This window comes from Vidua chalybeata, chromosome 3, assembly GCF_026979565.1.
Source record: "Vidua chalybeata isolate OUT-0048 chromosome 3, bVidCha1 merged haplotype, whole genome shotgun sequence".
NCBI lineage: Eukaryota > Metazoa > Chordata > Aves > Passeriformes > Viduidae > Vidua > Vidua chalybeata.
This window is the reverse complement of record NC_071532.1, coordinates 77,000,846-77,019,406: the sequence shown is the minus strand read 5'-3', so window position 1 is coordinate 77,019,406 and position 18,561 is coordinate 77,000,846. Positions and strand designations below refer to the sequence as shown.

The following is an 18,561-nucleotide window of genomic DNA, read 5'->3' as shown; positions in this document are numbered from 1 at the left end:
CCCATTTGATGAAGCACTGGCTCCTTCTCAAGTAAAGTTGAGTACCACTACAGCATGAATGACTCAATCATCTACTCGAGAGCTATTACTTGCAGTGATGAAGCAATGTTAATTGGATAACGGCCCGCTGCCAGCTAATATTGGCATGACCTACAATACCCCTGGCTGACAGCCGTGTCTCTCTCCATCACACCTTTTTTTGTAATCTGGATGGGAAGTGGAAACCATCAAAAAAACCTCATAAGTGCCATTTAACTTCTTATCATAAATTAAAAACTTAATTAAGTGCCTTGTTAGAGGAAGGAAGACCAGTTTTTGTGATTAAATAAAACAAAACAACAGTTAGGGGTATGGAGTGAATAACGAACTTTACAGCTTCAAACTCATTTCTTTGAAAGTACTAATTCTGGGTTGCATTTAACAGCACCTGCTAGAGGAAAACTGCATTAATTGCTGAAAAACACCCCGGGTAAAAGGAGGCAAGCTTCCAGTTGTTTGGCAAAACTGAAAATGAAGAAAAAAGCATAGAAGTTAAGAGCTAATGGGACCCTCTTTTATTAGCTGTAGGCAGCTGAAACACTCCATTTCTCTAACTTGCTCTGAGGGCTGATAGTTCACACACCACGACCACATCTGAGCCCTTGCTATTATGCAGCTGTTCTGGGCAGCTTGTCTACACACTGAAATACGTTGCCTTAACAAAAGGTGTGGTACAAAATCAAATTACCAAGGCCAGCACAAAAGGGTTTATGGAAACTCTTCAATCAGAGCTCTTCAATTAGCTCCATACTGACTTTGTTTAAGTTGACTAAGGAAAGGTTTGAACTGAGGCCTGTTAAGACATGCTTGAACTAACCTGAAATGTCTAACACAAGGCTTTGCAGTGGTTTAAAACCCTCTAAATCCAACTAGTCCCAATTCTGTGTGTGCACAATGTCTCCCTACTGAAATGACTGGTGTATTGTAACGACTGCTCTCGCTTGTAACTGGATATAAACAAGAAATAATGTGAAAAACATCTGTTCCCTGTTTAGCTAGACAACAGTTAACAATGTCTGGATGCCAGATTAACAAAATGACCCCAACATGCTATGAAGCAAAAGAAAAAGTCTGCAGTTTAGACTTCAGAGGCAGATTTACTGCTTTGAATAATCAGAAGTAAGTTATTTTCTTTGATGTTAAGCTTCCTCACACCAACATAACATGAATGTAAAAGCTTTATATATAAAGCTTTATCCAGCTCCAACATCAAACCTTTGAGAAATAATAGCAACAACAATACCCTTTCTCCACAATGTACTTCAGCAGTTTTCAAACTATGCTCAGATTTAAAATACAGTGTTTGTGTGCTTGACTTAAAACTAGCTCTGTAAATTTATGAGCAATTGTCACATTTGGAAAAAATTTCAACAGTGAAGACTACATTTAAAAATTCTTTTCAGTATCTGTTTTTCTATAATATTATACACCAATATAAATTGTCTCTAAGCACAAAGAAAGTAGTCGCTCAGGATGTTCACTTTCAACTTTTGTTTGAAATTTTTCCACTGGAGGAATAACCCCCTACATGACAGAGCAAGTCAGTTTTCACAGATACCTTAAGAAATAATTCACTGCTGCCAGAGTTCTGCAGACCACAGTCTGAAAACAGCAGCCTTGGGAAGCGTCCTTAGCTTGTGAACCAAAGATGACCCTGCTGACTTCTTTAAATGCAATATAACTAAGATGGTGTTTCCTCTGCCTTATCAGCTTTTAAAAACCAGGAGTGTTTCAGTTCCTCTTGCAGGGAGCTCTGACGCTGTTGGAGGCACTTCCCATATCTCTGCACAGGCACCTACCAAAGCGCCCAGCGCTGTGAAGCTGAGCAACACCAGAAGCAGAGATGTGCATCTTAACCAAGGAGTAACTGAGAAATAGTGAGGGCATCAGGCAGCTCTCCCTATCCCAAGTGACTAGCTTTTGTGAGGAAATTATTTAGCTGACCACCTCACACACAGCTATTCTAGTAAAGTAGCCACCAAGAGAACTAAGATTCAATGTGTTTAGCAGCAATTAATTTGCATGTGGAAAATAAAAATATCTGTACAAGTAAATATTGGTAATGTTATCATTATCTCTTTTAATAGGCCAAGAGAGTTCTTTTCCAGGATAAGAAAGTCAAAGCCCTGGTGCTCTGCTACTAATAGAAGCATGTAGCAAAGTAGCAGTAGTGGTCTTGGGTAAGGCATGACAATTTCAAAGTTCTTGGAGAAACCTTAAGAACTAGATTCACTACTTCTGCAACTCCAGGAGCTTCACTGGAGCCGTAAGAGCAGCCACTGTAACCCTAAGTCACAAAAATTTTTTGATCTTTCTTTGAGATACATTCTAAAATGCAAAACTTTAATACTTCATTTATTTGAAGAGGATTCACTTAAATAGAAATGATTTATGGTTGAACTGGAGGATTTTTTTCTTAGACAGCATATCATATAAAACACATAGAAAGACAAACCTTTGTATTTTAAATCTTCAGTGTCATATTAACATAGGACTGGGTGACCAAGTGCAAACACATCATGACCCCTCCACTGGCCTGCAGTTCAGCACCTCACTGATGCTGTAATTAGAAATCTTCTGATTTCCAATCTACTTTTACTGAAAGCCAGTTGAAACCAATCAATGCTTGAGCCAACAGTGTCTTTTAGCATTAAAGAGAAATTCCTCCTCTCAGCTGTTTCAGCTCCTCTGCCTAATTAGAGCTGCAGCACATCTTAGTTGTCACACCAGCAGCATGAGCCTGCCATGATCCTTTCTTCTCCTCCTTTAGGCCAGGCTCATTCTTCTGAACACCTCAGTCACTCTTCTACCTGCTTATTTGAATGTCAATTACTTTTCTTTATGTAATGGGATCTGAATTATACACAGAGATTTCACCAAGACTTTGTAGAAGAGCACTGCAATTTCACACCTCTGTGCCCTTGGGCATGTTTTGTCACCTCTCTGCTCCTACCCTTGCTTTGTGGCAAGAATGCCATGCAACACTGACTGAGACTTAATTCTTCCACTGGAAATTATTAGTGGACACTGCAGAATCAAAGTGTGCATCCTAGAGCGTCCTCTGCGATACCTCTAAACTCCTATGCAAAATGTCTGGGTTGAAGTGTCTTCATGAGTAATACTCAGTGTCAGGACTCATGAAGTCACAGCCAGTGACCTACTTCTAATGCTCTCCAACTTGTGCTCTGACAACATTACAACGCTGCTGAAGTCTCTGGAGAACTAAACCAGAGGGGGAAAAAATGATGTGCGACACTTTGGGACCTGTCATCATTTAAAACCACACCATGCCTCCGCAAGGGTGTTAAGCAAATGATGGTGAAAAACCTTCAGTATGCCAGAGTACCTTCCCACTGAGCGACTGCTGTGCTGTGCCCTGGGTACATTGTCACCCTCCTCATGCCTCCCTTCCCAGCTGGAGACACCGGCAGGCAGTGCCAAGGCAGCAGGTCATGGCAGCCCTGGCCATCAGGCATGCACCTCCCCTCTGTGGGCAGCAAAGCCACCAGCATGCCCTATGGTAGGTGTGCTGTCATGGCTCTACGGCTGTGAGGAAATTACAGTGGGGGTGGAAGCCAGCCAGTGAGATTCTGTGATAAAATAAACTTTCCAGTGAGGTATGTGTTTTCTACGTCCCTGGGCTTCCTGATGTGGGAGCTACGCTGCATGACAAAACCTCTGCTTTCTGACAGACTGAGTTCACGGTTTCTTGGTGGAAAACACAGTTAAATCCCAAACTCTTTATGAGGGGAGCTGTGAGGAAGCCAGTCTGAATGAGAAGCAGAAAAGAGGAAAAAAGTGGAATAAAGATATGAGCTGCCAGAGAGGGGTGGACAGCAATGGAACTCCCAACAACATGACAGCTCAAATGATTTTTCAGCAATAACCTGCCATGTAGCTGTCACATCACTCCTTTCAAATTTCCTGTCTAGAAGAGCAGAGGAATATCAGGGTTCTAATACTGCCCTGAATGAGGCTACAGTAATGAAATGTTTGGTACAATTCCTTCAGCAGCAGTGACAAAGGCGAGCTGAAGCATCTTAAAGCTTTGCCTCCGTCATAAGGCCGGCATGGTGTGAACATGTCCATCCTTCAGTGATTTGCAACCCACCCAAACACAAAAAGCACATGCTGAGCCGTGCTGGGGCAGCCACTGACACCTCTGCCACCCTCCCTTTGGCCACCCAGCAGAGCACAGAGGTTTTCCTCCCCAGGCGGGAGGAAGGGGCGCGTTGTTACGGTGGGGGCACGGTGACACGCTGTACCTCTTCCGGCAGGCTGACCACCAGGTCATTTTCCGTCTGCCCAACCAAGGCCTGCAAGAAGTACTCGCTGCAGGCAGCCAGCACAGCCCGGTGGGCGCGGAACTCCTTCCCCTCCACGATCAGCGTCACGTCACAGAGAATGTCCTGCTTCCGCTGGTCATTTAAGCAGAGGAGAATATTGGTACAGTGCACCGTTGACTCATACACATACATGGGGGAGTCAGTCTTCTCATCCACAGACATGCCGTTCACACCCTGCAGGGGACAAGGGAGAAGAAAGCACAAACAAGGCGGTGAGAGCAGCATCGTCCCTGGGTGAATATGATATGGTGAGATTCAGCCCAATATCCCGATACATCAAGACCACAGCCAAGCGGCCCGTTAATGCTTAAATCCAAGAAAGTTCCCAGGGAAAGATACCATGACTGATACTGGTTTGATGCCACTGGATTTCACCCTGTCATGCTTGGATTACCCTCTTGCCCCACCAACTTCCCCCCTCAAAACTAAAAATAGGGTTTAGACAGACTGAAAAGCACTTTTCTTCAACCACCTACTATGCATCTCCAATTTCCAATTTAGTAATGGCAATAACATGGGGACACTGGAAATTTTAGAAGATTTTAGAAAAAAAAAAGCTAGAGTGACTGTTGTGTTTTCTAATGGTGAACAAAAGGGCTTTGCACTTGCTTCTGATATTTTCAGATCAAAGGGAAAAACCCCTCAAACCCCCAAGTCTACTCTCCAGTGGACAGGCACTACACAGTCACATTGAAGACCTTGGCTCAAGTAAAAGGCAAGGTGGAACTGTACCTGACGAAGGCAAGCTACTAACTACAGCAACTTAATTTCTCAATCAGAATTTTAAGCCTTAAGAGGGAGAGAAAGATATTTAGCAGCTCCAGAATAAATCTGTTTCCATGTATGGCTAAAGCAACATGCCTTCATCAGTGGCTTAATGCCATTTACAGAAGAGTAGATCTTCCTGAATTCCAGACCTGCAGACCCAAAAAATCCCTTCACCTGAATGGATGTCCAGCCCCATGCAGCCCATGGGTGCTGAGGCTACTCCTGCCTGCAGGTCTCCCCCTTCTGACTGAAGAGCAGAGGTTGGAATGATGTCAGACCCCCATTACACATCCATTGCTACTGTTTGAGTCAGGGAAATTCTCTGTCTGATGCTCTGCAGTTTCTGACATGTGTAGAACTGGCAAAACCTCTGAACATGGTGACTGGATTTGCAGTGGCGATGGTGGAGGGAAGCAGATCTCCCCAGTACCCCACACTGCATTGAACCCCCTTTGCACTTGAACACACTGAAGTCATTAATTTACCTAAAACATCTTCCCCAGCATTAGACTGAATCCTTTTCGCATTATTTTCCCATTTCAACTTCTCCGAGTAGGAAGGTGTAAAAGCCTGTGACTGAACAGACTATGTATCCCAAACCAAACTTGCTTGTTTTCAGGCTTATATGGGAAAAGGGATTATTTGTATGTATTACTCTATCTGCTGCTGAAGGGAAAGTTGTGCAAATCCACAAACCTGAAGCATTTTACAGGAATTATTCTTCCTTATTGAGAACAACAACTGCCTTCTGAGAGGTAAAATTCAGAGGCATCAAGGGCTAAGGGATGGTATTTTGGTACAGTACTGCTGGCACTATAAATACCTGACTACCGTATCAAGTAAAAGCAAAATTCCTCCTCTGCTACTTTTTAATGTGGATTGTTGCAGCATTCTCCTTTGCTAGTGCAATATAGAAGCACATCACTAGACACAACATGACTTCAAACTATTTCTCTTGCTGTGAGTTCAAACTAGGTTACCATTTTCCTACAGTGCCACTTGAAAGACACTAATCATCAAGACAAGAATGGACTTAAGAGGACACACTTGTTACTTATGTTGACTAAACTTCTCAATGGTAACTTCATCTTCCCACCTTTATATGAGTATTTTTAAGCTAGTGGCTATGATGACTCTGTACAGAATATGTATTTTTGCCAACAGTGCAAAACTGTAATATTACTGGACGTCTTAGTGGAATTCTTACAGATTCTCTTTTACTGGTATTTTCAATCTTTATGCTGACTCATGCTACACTTTTGAGCACTCAGCCAAAATGCTTACATGAACAGAAAAAAACCACAACCAACCAGCACAGATTAGCCCTTCAACAATTTAACATGTAGAGAGAAGATACACAGCTGCTAATTGATCTGCGTACAGACAGGGGAGGGAGACACTTTTTGGGGGGGTGAGTTATACCAGCTGGATTTCTTAACCAGAAATAAAAAAAAAAAAAGGAATTTTCTCCGTATAAATTGAGACTAATGAGAAGAATAGACAGCAATCATGTTATTAGCACTCCACCAAGGTAAAAGAGAAAATGACACTTAGCTCATCTCACTCACAGCTTTCTGTATAACTAAACTCTGATGCTAACGATAACACTACAATGATGTTCTAAGTGGTCACTCTTTCGTGCTATGAAATGAAAGGGTTTACAAGAACAATCTACTGGGAAAACCTGAGAGTTGAAAATGACAATGCAAAGGGGAAAGCAGTAAGTTTTTTTTCTCCCTTTATTTTCTAGACATGTCTTATGGATGTAATATCTCAGATGATGAAAAAAGGACAAGAAACCCGACACTTGGGAGATAATGAACAGAACATCAATTATATTTTCAGTACCTTAGAAAAAACCCACCAAACCCCAGCTAGCCTGAAATTGCAATCCTCTCTTACAGTAATAGTGCAATTTGCGTGAATCAAACCCTGAATTACTTAGTTACTAATTAGTAATTTCTCACTTTTTAACTACAGCTCTCATCAAGTGTATTTTTTAAAAAAAATTGCTGCATGTGCTGTGAAGTGCTGAAAATACCACGGTGTATTTCCCCACTGGTGAGCAAGTCTGTCTTCTCTGCTAGGAAACCTGAGCGGTGCAGTCCTGAGGTGCTGGGGCTGTAAACTGCACCTGTGCTCCCAGGAAGGACCTCCACCCTTATATCATCATACTTTCCCAAGGCTACTGTTGGGACTCCAGGGGCTTCCTGAAGGTGGATCCATGCCATTCACCTTCCCACAGCCACTGAGAGTCCACATGGATGCCCTGTCTGGCAGCTGTGATCTCAGCCTTCCGCAGACTTCCTCCTGACCGTGCCCCTGACTGCTCTAGGAAGCACCCTGAGCCCTGCATTGCGCACAGGGAAACTGGGGCTGGGCTATGGCTCAGGACCACCTATTTATCAGCTTGTAATGCTTCAACACCAGTGATTTACAGTCTTTCCTTTTCCAGCATCTGCCATCGACCACATGACCTCCAGGCACGAGGTGTTTCCTCTCCGAGAGGGCTTTATCCTGCAGGAAAGGTACAAGATGGTGAAACCCTTCACTGGGAAGTATATTGTTCATTTTCACAGGGAAAGGGTTTAGAGGGCAAAGAGAAAAGGTCACTATAGGACTTTGGCATGTAGTAGCACAAAATTAGAAGAATTCAACTCTTTTTTCCGCCTTTCCTTGGAATAAAAAGACCCAGGGATCTGGTATTATCTCTGAGGCAAGCTGGGCTGCAAGCCTTTTACATAGTGTTAATTCAAACTGCATCATTTTTTGCTGAATTCAGTATTATGCTGAGTTTGCAGAACCTTATTCATGGAAATCATTGCTACACACTTCGTATTTCTTCAAACAGAAAAGGGAATGTCTTAGCAAGCCTTTCTCTGGCTCAAAAAGAACATGCTGTGCATTTGTTTGCATATAGGTCACCATGCTGCCAGAAAAAGCCTCTATGAAACAAAAGTTTCCAGAAACTGGCACAAACTATCGTGGGCAAGGAAAGCACCATTGAAACCAAGCCAAAAAAGTTCCTGGTAAAGGCCAGCAACTGCAGTGAAATGATATGAAAATTTGCTTACATGTTTCTTCCATGGTGATGGGTGGAAGATCCCACCAAACCCTTCTGCATGGGCAGCATGGAAGAAGCATACAAAACCTCAGGAGACCAAAAATGTTGCTTGTGAAACATCCAAATCACTCTGGCTTGCACCACATTGTCTGTACTGGCTGGCACTCATCCAAAACTCTTCAGGAACTCATAAACACGTTGACTGAGCTACTACCAAAAATACATCACCTATCACAAAAAACCAGCTCCTGCCTCCCAAGCCTGGAGCACAGGCAATGTGGTGTCTGTTTTTAAAGGGAAACATGAGGGGAGAGAAAATCTTATCAAGACACACCAGAAAGTCCTGCATCAGAACTGGGCTAATTATGGGAAAAGGTAAATCTCTATCATGGCAGAGCTACAGAGCACTTAACCAGGCAAATTATCATTGTGACAAAGCAGCATGGCTTCTGCAAGGGGAAGTCATATCTCTGATGGGTTCTATTCGAATTTCTGAAGTGTGTCAAATTAGCAGTGAGGAACACTGGCGTGTATAATTAGTGTTGACTTTCAGAAATTCTTTGACAAAACCTTTAGAAATGGCTGTTAGATAAACTCAGTTGCCACAAGCTGAGAAGTTGCATCAGACTGGAAATCACTTAGGATAAACTGTATTCAACAGAGGAGGAATGCAGGGACAATTTTCAGCATGTTAGCAGTGAAATTTCTTCAGAAACTGGTTTACATTTGGCTGTGGTCATGCTGTTCAGTGTGCCCAAGCTTCTCTGCTCTCTGGAGCTACAGCAAGGTTGGGCACACTTAATTCTAGGATGGCAAACTGCCTGGATGTACATACAGGGTCCTCACAGCAGCCTGACACTCCCTCTGCAAGGTCAGTGCCACAGTTGAGCCAGACACTGGGAACAATTTGAAACAACAGAGGTTTAGACTGAACATAAAGAAAAACTGAGGAACAAGTTGCCTGGAGAGGCTGTGATACCGACCATTAAAATGAACCAAAATAGTACCTCATCTTCATAGCAGGATGGTTGTTTAGTTTTTCCTTGAGAGATTTCACAGTCACTGCAATAAGCCATATGTACAACTGACCACTGCTGAACATTACTGGGCAAAGAATTCACTCCATATGTAAAAGGATTAGTTACTCCTAATAAAAATATCTAGAGCCACATTACTGAGAGTACAAATTTACGTGGGATGAATATTTACATGCTGCAGCATGTATATTCCACTGTCCAATATTCCACAGACAATATTCCACTGTCCAACAACAAATGTGCTTGTATTATCCATCCTTCTTGACCTACTAATCACTGCAAAACCCCATATCTACTGCTTCCTAGACCTCTGCATCCTATGACCCCAGCTGTGGGAGACAGCAACAGACATTCTGCCTGGTGCTCCCTTTTCTCAACCAGAAACTGAAGTTGTGTGGGATCAAGTTTTTGAAAACAGGCAGTAGAAAACATCTGTCCAAAGATTATATATGGTGGGTGTCACTGACACCAGGGACTCCCACTCCCAATGGCTCCAGCAGAGCAGCGGGTTTAGGACATGAGAAGTCAGATGATGCTAAATTCAACTCATAAAAGGTGTATAAACTGCAGCAGAAGCACCTTTGTAGTCTGTCCATGGCGAACCACCAGCAAGGATGGGGGAAAAGAGGGACCTAAAGGCACCATCTCATCCCCCTCCTTGTACCCTGGGTGATGTAAACAGGACATCACATCCACAACAGTGTGCAGAGGACTCCCAACAACTTCACTGCAAAGGTCTAAAAAGATTTATCAGTATCTCCTCATTATGCCTGTAATGCTACATTTTAATACAGAAGCCAACAGATAACACTGTGATTCCTCATTTAGGAATTGCAGTACCTGACCTGGTGTAAAATAAACCACAGGTTTTTCCTGGAAGCATATGCTGGAGATCACATTTTATGTCCTGCTATGCAAGGTGACTCCCAACTTTCTCCTTATTGTGTTAAGAGAGGATCAATACTGAACTGAGAGTATTTTTAGTTCCAGTTTACGTTCTCTCAATCAGCTCCACTAACAGCAGAAGAAAGAATCTTAGGAACAGTTTCAAGTGGCCAGCTGGAACACATCTAAGGCTCTCTGGTCAGCAGTTGCTGGAGTCTGCATTACAGATTTGCACGTAAACTTCTCACAGTATTCCTGTTCAACCAGATTCAGGCAGAGAACATGAAAAAATGCTCTTTTGTTCTGACATTTTCTATTGTTTTTTTTTTCCCTCCTAACAATTTAGCAAAAGGTACTCAGAAAAAAAAAATGGGGAGAATGATGATAAAATAACGAAAAAAAGTTGAGAGCAGCTTGTACTTCTGACAATTGGCAGCAGAAGCACATCAGACTTGACAGTTTTTAGGGATAAACATGCACTGGTTTTAAGTGGCAAGTGGGAGGAAAATAATTTTCCAGGCTTCCTTCCCCATCTCCTAATATTTTTTTCTATGAAAAGACTTGTTCTGTGTAATCAACACTTTGTTTTTAAAGAAAGTTATCAATAACTGACACTTCAGAGCTCCTAAAATGACCATGCTTATAATTGGTTATTACGATCTCTCAATTATAGCTATAACAACAAAGGATATGATTATATTGTCACTGCTTTCCTTTAAAAAGAAACTATTGAAAGGCCTAATGATTAATTCACCATTTTTGGGAGCTCATTGTAATGACAGCAGACTATATACAAAGGTCTCTTCAGTGAGCCCATTATTCAATTAATAAATGCTGAATACTGAGCAGTCATAGTCATATGAAACTCCCAAGAATTGTGTGAATTTTTAACCAATTAATTATCAATTACAACATTATAAAACACCAGCACAAAAATAGAAACAACAAAATTTAATTATAGATTATTCTTCATAGTTGCCGCAAATACTATACAAGACTGATTTTGATTAATAATTCATACAAGCAATAAAGTATCAGGAAAGATAATTATACTGTGCCACAATTCTCACACTGATTTCTGTAATTACAGATTACAACAGTGTTAGCAATTTAAAAAGGTTAGGGAGCAGTAGTAATTTGCTATGTCATCCTTAGCAATATTAATGTCTTCTTCTCTGAGCACCCCAGATAATTGAAAATAGACTTGCAGGCCGCCAGGCTACATGGACTTCCTCCCACCAAACATACTGTGGGTGCCAGGGCCATTAGCAAGATTGTCTTAAAAGATGAACTTTTCACATTGATCAAGTAGCTTCTGCTGTAAAGAAGAATGTACATGGACAACTGGAAAAGACACTGCAGAGCATTCCTGGCCAGCAGCTGCAGACGTGTTGCTCCTGAGAGTGATGGCTGGGGCTCCTGACCATAGTGCCTTGAAGAAGGACATTCATTGGACTATGAGTGGGAAGGGGGACAGCTAAGAGAAACTCAGGGAGAATTGAACCACAAGCCTTCTAGACAGGCAGGTCTGGTTGGGCACACAGCAGGGCCCTGCAGACATTTGCTAACGTCTCCTAAAGGCAAGAATTCCTGTTGCTGAGGAGGTGCGTGGCTCCAACACAGTGAGCGTCCACAGCCCAGGGAGAACCCTTGGAACTGCTGAGCAGCTGCAAGTGGTTCAAGGGCCACAGACTGGTCCCCCATGGGTTACACCACGGGCAGTGAGCCAAAGCATCAGTGCCTGAGCTGGCTGCAGGGCTGGGCCATGAGCCCCATTTCTGTACAGCAAGCTTCACATGGATTCCAAATGGAGATGAGAATACTGGATATTCCTTCCTTAGCTAAACTGACAGATACAGGGATGTACCTCTGATCCTGCAGACCTTTAAACAGAATTGCTGAATATTACTTTAATCTGTAGCATTTTTATTCACAATGGTTTTGCTATTGGTAGAATGCACACATAAGCAAAAGTGTACCGCAGCTTCATGTCTACACTGAATCTTTTTTTTTTTTTTTTAAATACTGTCAAGATGCCTGTAGTCTTCATGATGAATGCTTATTTAAACCCCAGGTGTCTACTCTAAAGAAATTGTGCTTCAGGTTGTTCAGAGATTGGTACCATAAGGAGTCAGGGATTCCCAGTGGAGGTTGCTTTGACGAGTCCAAACAGATTTATGTTCCATATAGAGATAAAACCTATTTCTCGACTTCAGAGGGTTGTGTTGCTATTGTTTCTTGAGAGAGCAACAAGGATGAACAAGGTAATGAGAGCTCACATTCTTTAGGGACTTTAGTTAGCATGCAAATAATGTTTACACACAGTATATGCATTGACCTATACATTCTACACGGACCTACTAGGCAAAGTATACACATGAATATTTTTATGACTCAGTAAAAATATAATTATACCACTAATTTTCATACACTGAGTGAGTCAGGCTTAGTTTAACATGAATTTTCCACGTTCTGTAAATAAACTGATGATGCCCTCAGGAAAGAGGCATGGTAGATGTGTGGGGGAAGACAGATTCATGGAATGGTTAGGGTTGGAAGGGACCTTAAAAATAATCTAGTTCCAATTCCCCTGCCATTGGCAGGGACATCTTCCACATAGATCAGGTAGGAAAACAGGAGGAACAACACAAAACCCATCTGCTATCCTTATTTCTCAGAAGCTTAACTGACATATATGAACATGGAAAGTAAGAAACACAGAACCCTTTCCTGATAAAATCTCCTCTCGCAGCTCTCACATTGCTCTTTACAGTAGATGGCCACGGTGAAGGGGACCGGAACTAAGTCTGCTACTCGAAATAGCTTATTCAAAGCAGAATGGGGAATGCCCAACACTGAAACACTGCCAGGAAACCACCAAGCACAACAAACAACACATTATGTTCTTCTGAAGTAGTCAATGGTTTCAGGACCTTGGTAAAAGACATAACCTTTTGGATTGTTCTCGGGTGAGCTGAAATGCCAGATTAAAGAATCTGAGAGGGGAAAATGAAACAGTGGTTTGTTTTTATTTTGCCTACCATCTTGGTAAGCTATCTGAAAAAGTTTAAGGTCTCCACACAAACAGGGGCTGGAAATTTTGGCAATGGCCCGCTGCTTTTCTTGCTTTAAATGAGTATTTGGGGGTTTTGCTTGAGGAGTGATACAGTGTTATGGCTTCCTCCTTTTTTCCTAAACCTTTAGGATTTATGTGTACTGGTGTGGGCATATGTGTACATGTATGTATAACTCACACTGCAGAAATGCCATCTGAAATGATGGAATTGCTGAAGTACAAATGGTTTGTCAAATATCCAGGTCACTTGCCAGTATGACAATATCTCAGGATAGTAAAGAAGGTGCCTCTGTATTTGACATCTCTTTTGCTAATATGACTATGAGAACAAAGGCACAGCTGATATTGCCCTAATGCCACCAAAGTTTGGAAGCTATAAATTATGAACAACAGCACTGTGCAGCTCCTTTCAGCAGCCTTTGAATGTCAAAGATTATGCTAACAAGTTATTTGAATAAAAATTATTAATTTCCTTTATGTTCTATTCTCAAGTTTAAAGCTCCAGTGGAATTCAGTGCTAAAGCTCTATACTTTAAATTTTGGTTGCTATCAAATGAGCATTGTTTTCACTTAAAAAAAAAAGAAAAAACCCAAAAAAAAATCACCAAAAAATCCTCAAATAAGCAAACAGGAAAAGTTCTTTCTCAAAACTGTTTTGTTGTTTTTTCTTTTTCTTCACTAAGCTGTTCTAATTACTGCTTTTCCAGCCTATCTGCAGAAGTGGTGGAAGCAGCTCTATCTGCTTGAGAGGCTATGGCCAAAACCACTGTTGATGACACCTTTGACGACACAAATTGCAGAGGCTGTGAAAGCAGCCCAATCCCATTTTTTCTTGTCATACTGCATAGCTGTCATGGGAAAAATCTGCTCTCTTTTTTTTACCCCCTAAAATGCAAGCTTTTCACCTTTGCTGCAAGTTAGTAGGTGGTCAAAACATCCTTCATCCTTCCTTGGGACACAAACTGGCATGTCCTTGGGTAATGTGTGAAGAGCAGGGATGCATGCAGTAGGTCACTGGGTTAAATTTGGGACAGACTTGTGTAGGGTGTTAACTTTGCACCTTCTGCTCTCAAGAAAGAATACAGGTGCTGCCTTCTCCTAAGAGTGGGCCACTATCTATCGGTGCAGTGTTTTCCACAACCAAAGGGATACCAACTATAACGTTCTCCCTCGAAAACTGAACTAAAAAATGTTTCTTTACGGCTAGATCAAAGATTTTGACTAATCTATAACAAAGTAACTATACAAATAAATATATTCTAGTGACTACTGCATTAGGATCCACAGATTTACACATCTGAATCTTGGAAGTACTATCAATATATGTAAAAAACTATTTTCATGTGTTTTTCTAATGATCAAATGATCAGAAGATCACTGAAATGACTATTTAGAAACTCAGAGCAAGTGCCAAGGGGACACCTGTGGTTTTGATCCACAAAGATCTGAGAATTGCCATCAGAAGGTTTAAGCAGGAGTTGCAAGCTTTCACACTATTCTCAGAGTCTGACATCTATCTAGGTGCCTACTTAAAGTCCCTTTATCCATGCACTGGCCCTGATTCTGGAACTTGACTGCCTTTCCTGTTGTAGACAATAGAACATCCCACGGAGAAAGGTGCACAGAAAGCAAACAATTCTGCTGCCAACACCTACCACACTACAGCCAAGGTAAGGAGAGGATGTGAGACAAAAAGGGACACTTGGACTCAATGGAACTGCAGTCTGAAGGAGCCCAGAGAAAAAGAAAAGATTTGATGTATTTGGGTACTTGTTCTGAGGGTACGTAAAGCCAACATAGGGTCTGGATCTGTAGTTTCTTACAGGACTGCAAAGCCAGCAGAAGGCAAACACAAGCTTTCCTTCTCCTGTAAGATCCAGAGGAGCTTATGAAATCTTCTTTGCCATGGTAAAGAGCGACGGATTAAAGCTACAAAGGCTGCTGTAAGAAGAACTTGGATTTTATCTTTGTTTGAGAATACTTGTATTATTTGTTGAGCTTTTCATGAAGCTTTTTGAAGTTTGTTTGTTTCTTTACCCCCACAGAACTACAATGTACTCGAACACACTTAAAGCTGCAAAAGCCATCAAATCAAATCAAGTCAAATCAAATCGGAGATTAGCACCCCAAACCCAAAACTAAGCCATGTTTTATCCCAGGGGAACAGAGTGGCTTGATTATTTCTTATTAGTTTGAAACTCTGTCATGGGAGTTTTAATCTCTGGGCATTCCTTATATGGTTCACAAACCCAAAAGGCAGAAAGGACCACCTACTCTGGCCTCCTAAAGGCAAATCAACAGCTGCTTTTATAACATAGACTTGCAATCCTGACAGAGCAAAGAAATCCAGCAAGTTTTTTTTTTTGACAGGCTCTCTCTTCAACTGTACCTTTAACCTCCAAATTCTCTCTTGACAGATTCTGAAATAGCTGTTCCACTATTTTACCCTGGACTGACGTCAAGCTAAACCAGCCATCAGTTCCCTGGGACATCCCTTTTATCTTTGTGAAATATCGGAAATACAGTTGGCAGCCCTCCAATTTTCTGGAATTTCCCATTTCCAAAGATTTATTATAAATTACCAGCCACTTAACAGAGCTTTTCAGCTACTTCCTTTAAAATTCCTGGATGTAAAAGTTAGTAGGATATGAGAATGTTTAATTTCAATCGCTCTTGCCTCCCAGATCCTCCTTTGTTATAAGCAGCAAACATTCTCTTCTTTCCATATTACTGAACAGGATGGACATATCCTCTTCCACAGTTTCAAATACAAAGAACACGGGGGAACACTTCTGCCTTTTCTATTTTCCCTTTTTGGATATTAAACTAATAAATGTTTTATCATGACTTGTATTTCTTCATTTAACCAGAATGGCTTCTCATTAGAGTAACTTTTTTGTTATTGATGGCAGTGTAAAATCCTAATTTTGAGAGCTGGCAGAATATTCTTCAACAATTCCCAGTGCGTTCAACGCTTTTTACTTTAAATGCAATGTTATGCCAACACAACAGATTCTAACTTTGGAAAACATCTTTTCCAATTCTGAGTACAGCGCATGCATAAATTCATAATCTTCTAGTAGATGATGTACTCTGATTGCACAAGGTCACTCTACAGGATTTGAGACCCCATGATTCATGTCATTTAAGACTGTCCACAAATAGTACTGTCTGAAAAATTGCTTCCCTTCTTGCTTCATTTTGTCATGCAACAAGTCACAAACATGTATTTTCCAGTCCATTTCCAAGAGAACCACTCCAACTGAAAATCTTTTGGATTCCTGCTCATGTACCACTCTCTCCAGTGCCTCTCCCATAATGCTAGAAACCTGGCTAATAAAATGTCAAACAAAGTGATTCTTGTGCAATCCTAATGGTTTAGACGTACGTATACTGGATTGGAGTTACACCAGACTTACGTAAGGCTGGTTTATGTGGCTGGGTATTCACTGCTGTCACTCTCTCTCTCTCTATGGTTACCTACAGCCCCCGTCTGCTCATTTGTCTTCAAGGGGAATGTAATGTTGGTAGAGAAAGAGGCCACTGAAACCAGACATTCCCCACGGTCTCTGCAGACCTTAGCTTGGAAACCCACGAAATCCCAAGCCTTGTCCACCCTAAGCAGCGTGGCCCCCTGCTGCTAGTTCTCCCTTTCCTGCCCATTCACGAGGGGACAGACAATCTAGGACACCTTGGCTGCACCATATCTGAGGACAGCACAAAAGGAATTAGTGAGGTCCTTGTCTGCACAGTGGCAATCACCACTGCCACACTACATTCAGGACCATGGCAGCTCAGGGCTGTGTTTTGGGCAGCTGTGACCTATGGAAGCTTTGCCTGGCTGAAATGTACACCCATACCTACAGTCTGGACAATCTTTAAGAGAGATTTTTTTTTTTTTTCAGAGAAGAAAAAAGTCTGTATGATTTTTCTGATGTGAATTGAGAAGCTATATTCTCCACAGATCTTGGAGACATGCAATTAAAGACTGTCAAATTTGCATGCACGCAGGATTCAATTGAAGGCTGAGCAGGCGATGTTATAACATTTCTCACTTGACTTGACAACCTTATATTCTTTTAACAGCTTTTGTGCATAATTTCCTTGCTTTAAACAAACTGAAGGTGCCATTGTGTAACCTGACCCCTGAGCTCACAAGGGTGAGGATGAGGGTAGGAGCCAGGAGATTCCTGCTTCCCAAGCAGAACTGGCTGACTATCACTGGTCTGCAAAATCCCACCTGAGCAGTCTGCAACATCACACCAAATGCAGATGGAGCAAGCAGAGCACAGGTCCCCCTGTTTTGTCAGAAACCCGACTTTTGAGGAAGAATTGAGCAGAAGCCATTAGCTGCCCTGGCCTTCCCTTAGCAAATTTTCTTGTCGGCCAGATGGATTTCCAGCAATGGCTGCAGTGTGTCCCCAGCCCACTCTCCAGCTGAGATCTCATGTTTTTGCTCCACAGCATGAGGGCACCAGAGCTTTAGAAGAGCTCAAAATATCCTGAACGTTGGGAAATCAACACATAATTTCAAGCTTTATTTTCCTTTTTCTTTCCCCCTCAGCTGAAACACTTTGGCGGTGGCTTTCCAACCCCAGTCTGAGAGAACATCACAGCAAGAAAACTGTGACTCTGTGCACCTGAAGTCTGGAAAACCTACTGTGGTTCAAAATAAGCCTTCATGGCGTGAAATTTCATAGAGTGAAAGGCAGCCAGTCCTGTTTCTGCTGCACGCGTAGAGTAAGAGGCATCAGGAGGTCCACATGCAACAGAATGTAGCTGGCACATTCCAGCCTTTACTTGTGAAAGTGCTGAGTGCCATTAATCTATGCCCTTTAATTATATTTGAGATCCCTTGCAACAAGGAGGATCAAGCCATAAAAGAGTGAGGACAAGGAGATTAAACTACAGATTAATAATTATATAGTATAAACAATCCGGGATAAAATAAAACCCTTATGCTTCACTGGAGATTGGCATGTTTATGTATAAAGCAGGAGATCTATAAAGCTCATTGATTAGTACTTCAAACGAAACTAATCTAAAAGCATTACAAATTATTAACTGAAATATGCAATACAAACAGCGTGCTAGGAAACAATCAATACTTCTCCGTGCTTGCAAACCCCTACAGCAATTTTTGTGCTAAAAAGGGGACCAGCCTACATGGCAAACTCTACTGCTTGCCAGGGAGTTTGTCTCATGTAAAAGAGAACAGTCCGCAGTGTAAAAACAAGCATGCTTTTTTCTTACTTCTTCCCCCTCAACTTCTGCCTATCCTAAATGTACCTAACCTATATTGCAGGCTGCAATAAAAAAATAAATTAATTAGAAAATCACAAGTCT

At 41.8% G+C, this 18,561-nt stretch overlaps 1 protein-coding gene across 2 annotated transcripts in view; it reads right to left on the bottom strand.

Moving 5' to 3' along the window:
* Positions 1 to 18,561, bottom strand: part of BACH2 (BTB domain and CNC homolog 2) — a 180,548-nt gene that overhangs the window by 38,728 nt on the left and 123,259 nt on the right. The window contains exon 5 of one of the 2 annotated variants that reach the window (XM_053939311.1): positions 4,305 to 4,559. In XM_053939311.1, coding sequence (XP_053795286.1) covers positions 4,305 to 4,547 — 243 coding nt within the window. In that variant the 5' untranslated portion in view covers positions 4,548 to 4,559. Of the gene's footprint in view, positions 1 to 4,304; positions 4,625 to 18,561 lie in introns of those variants that run through there. The other variant, XM_053939310.1, reaches the window with a different exon arrangement.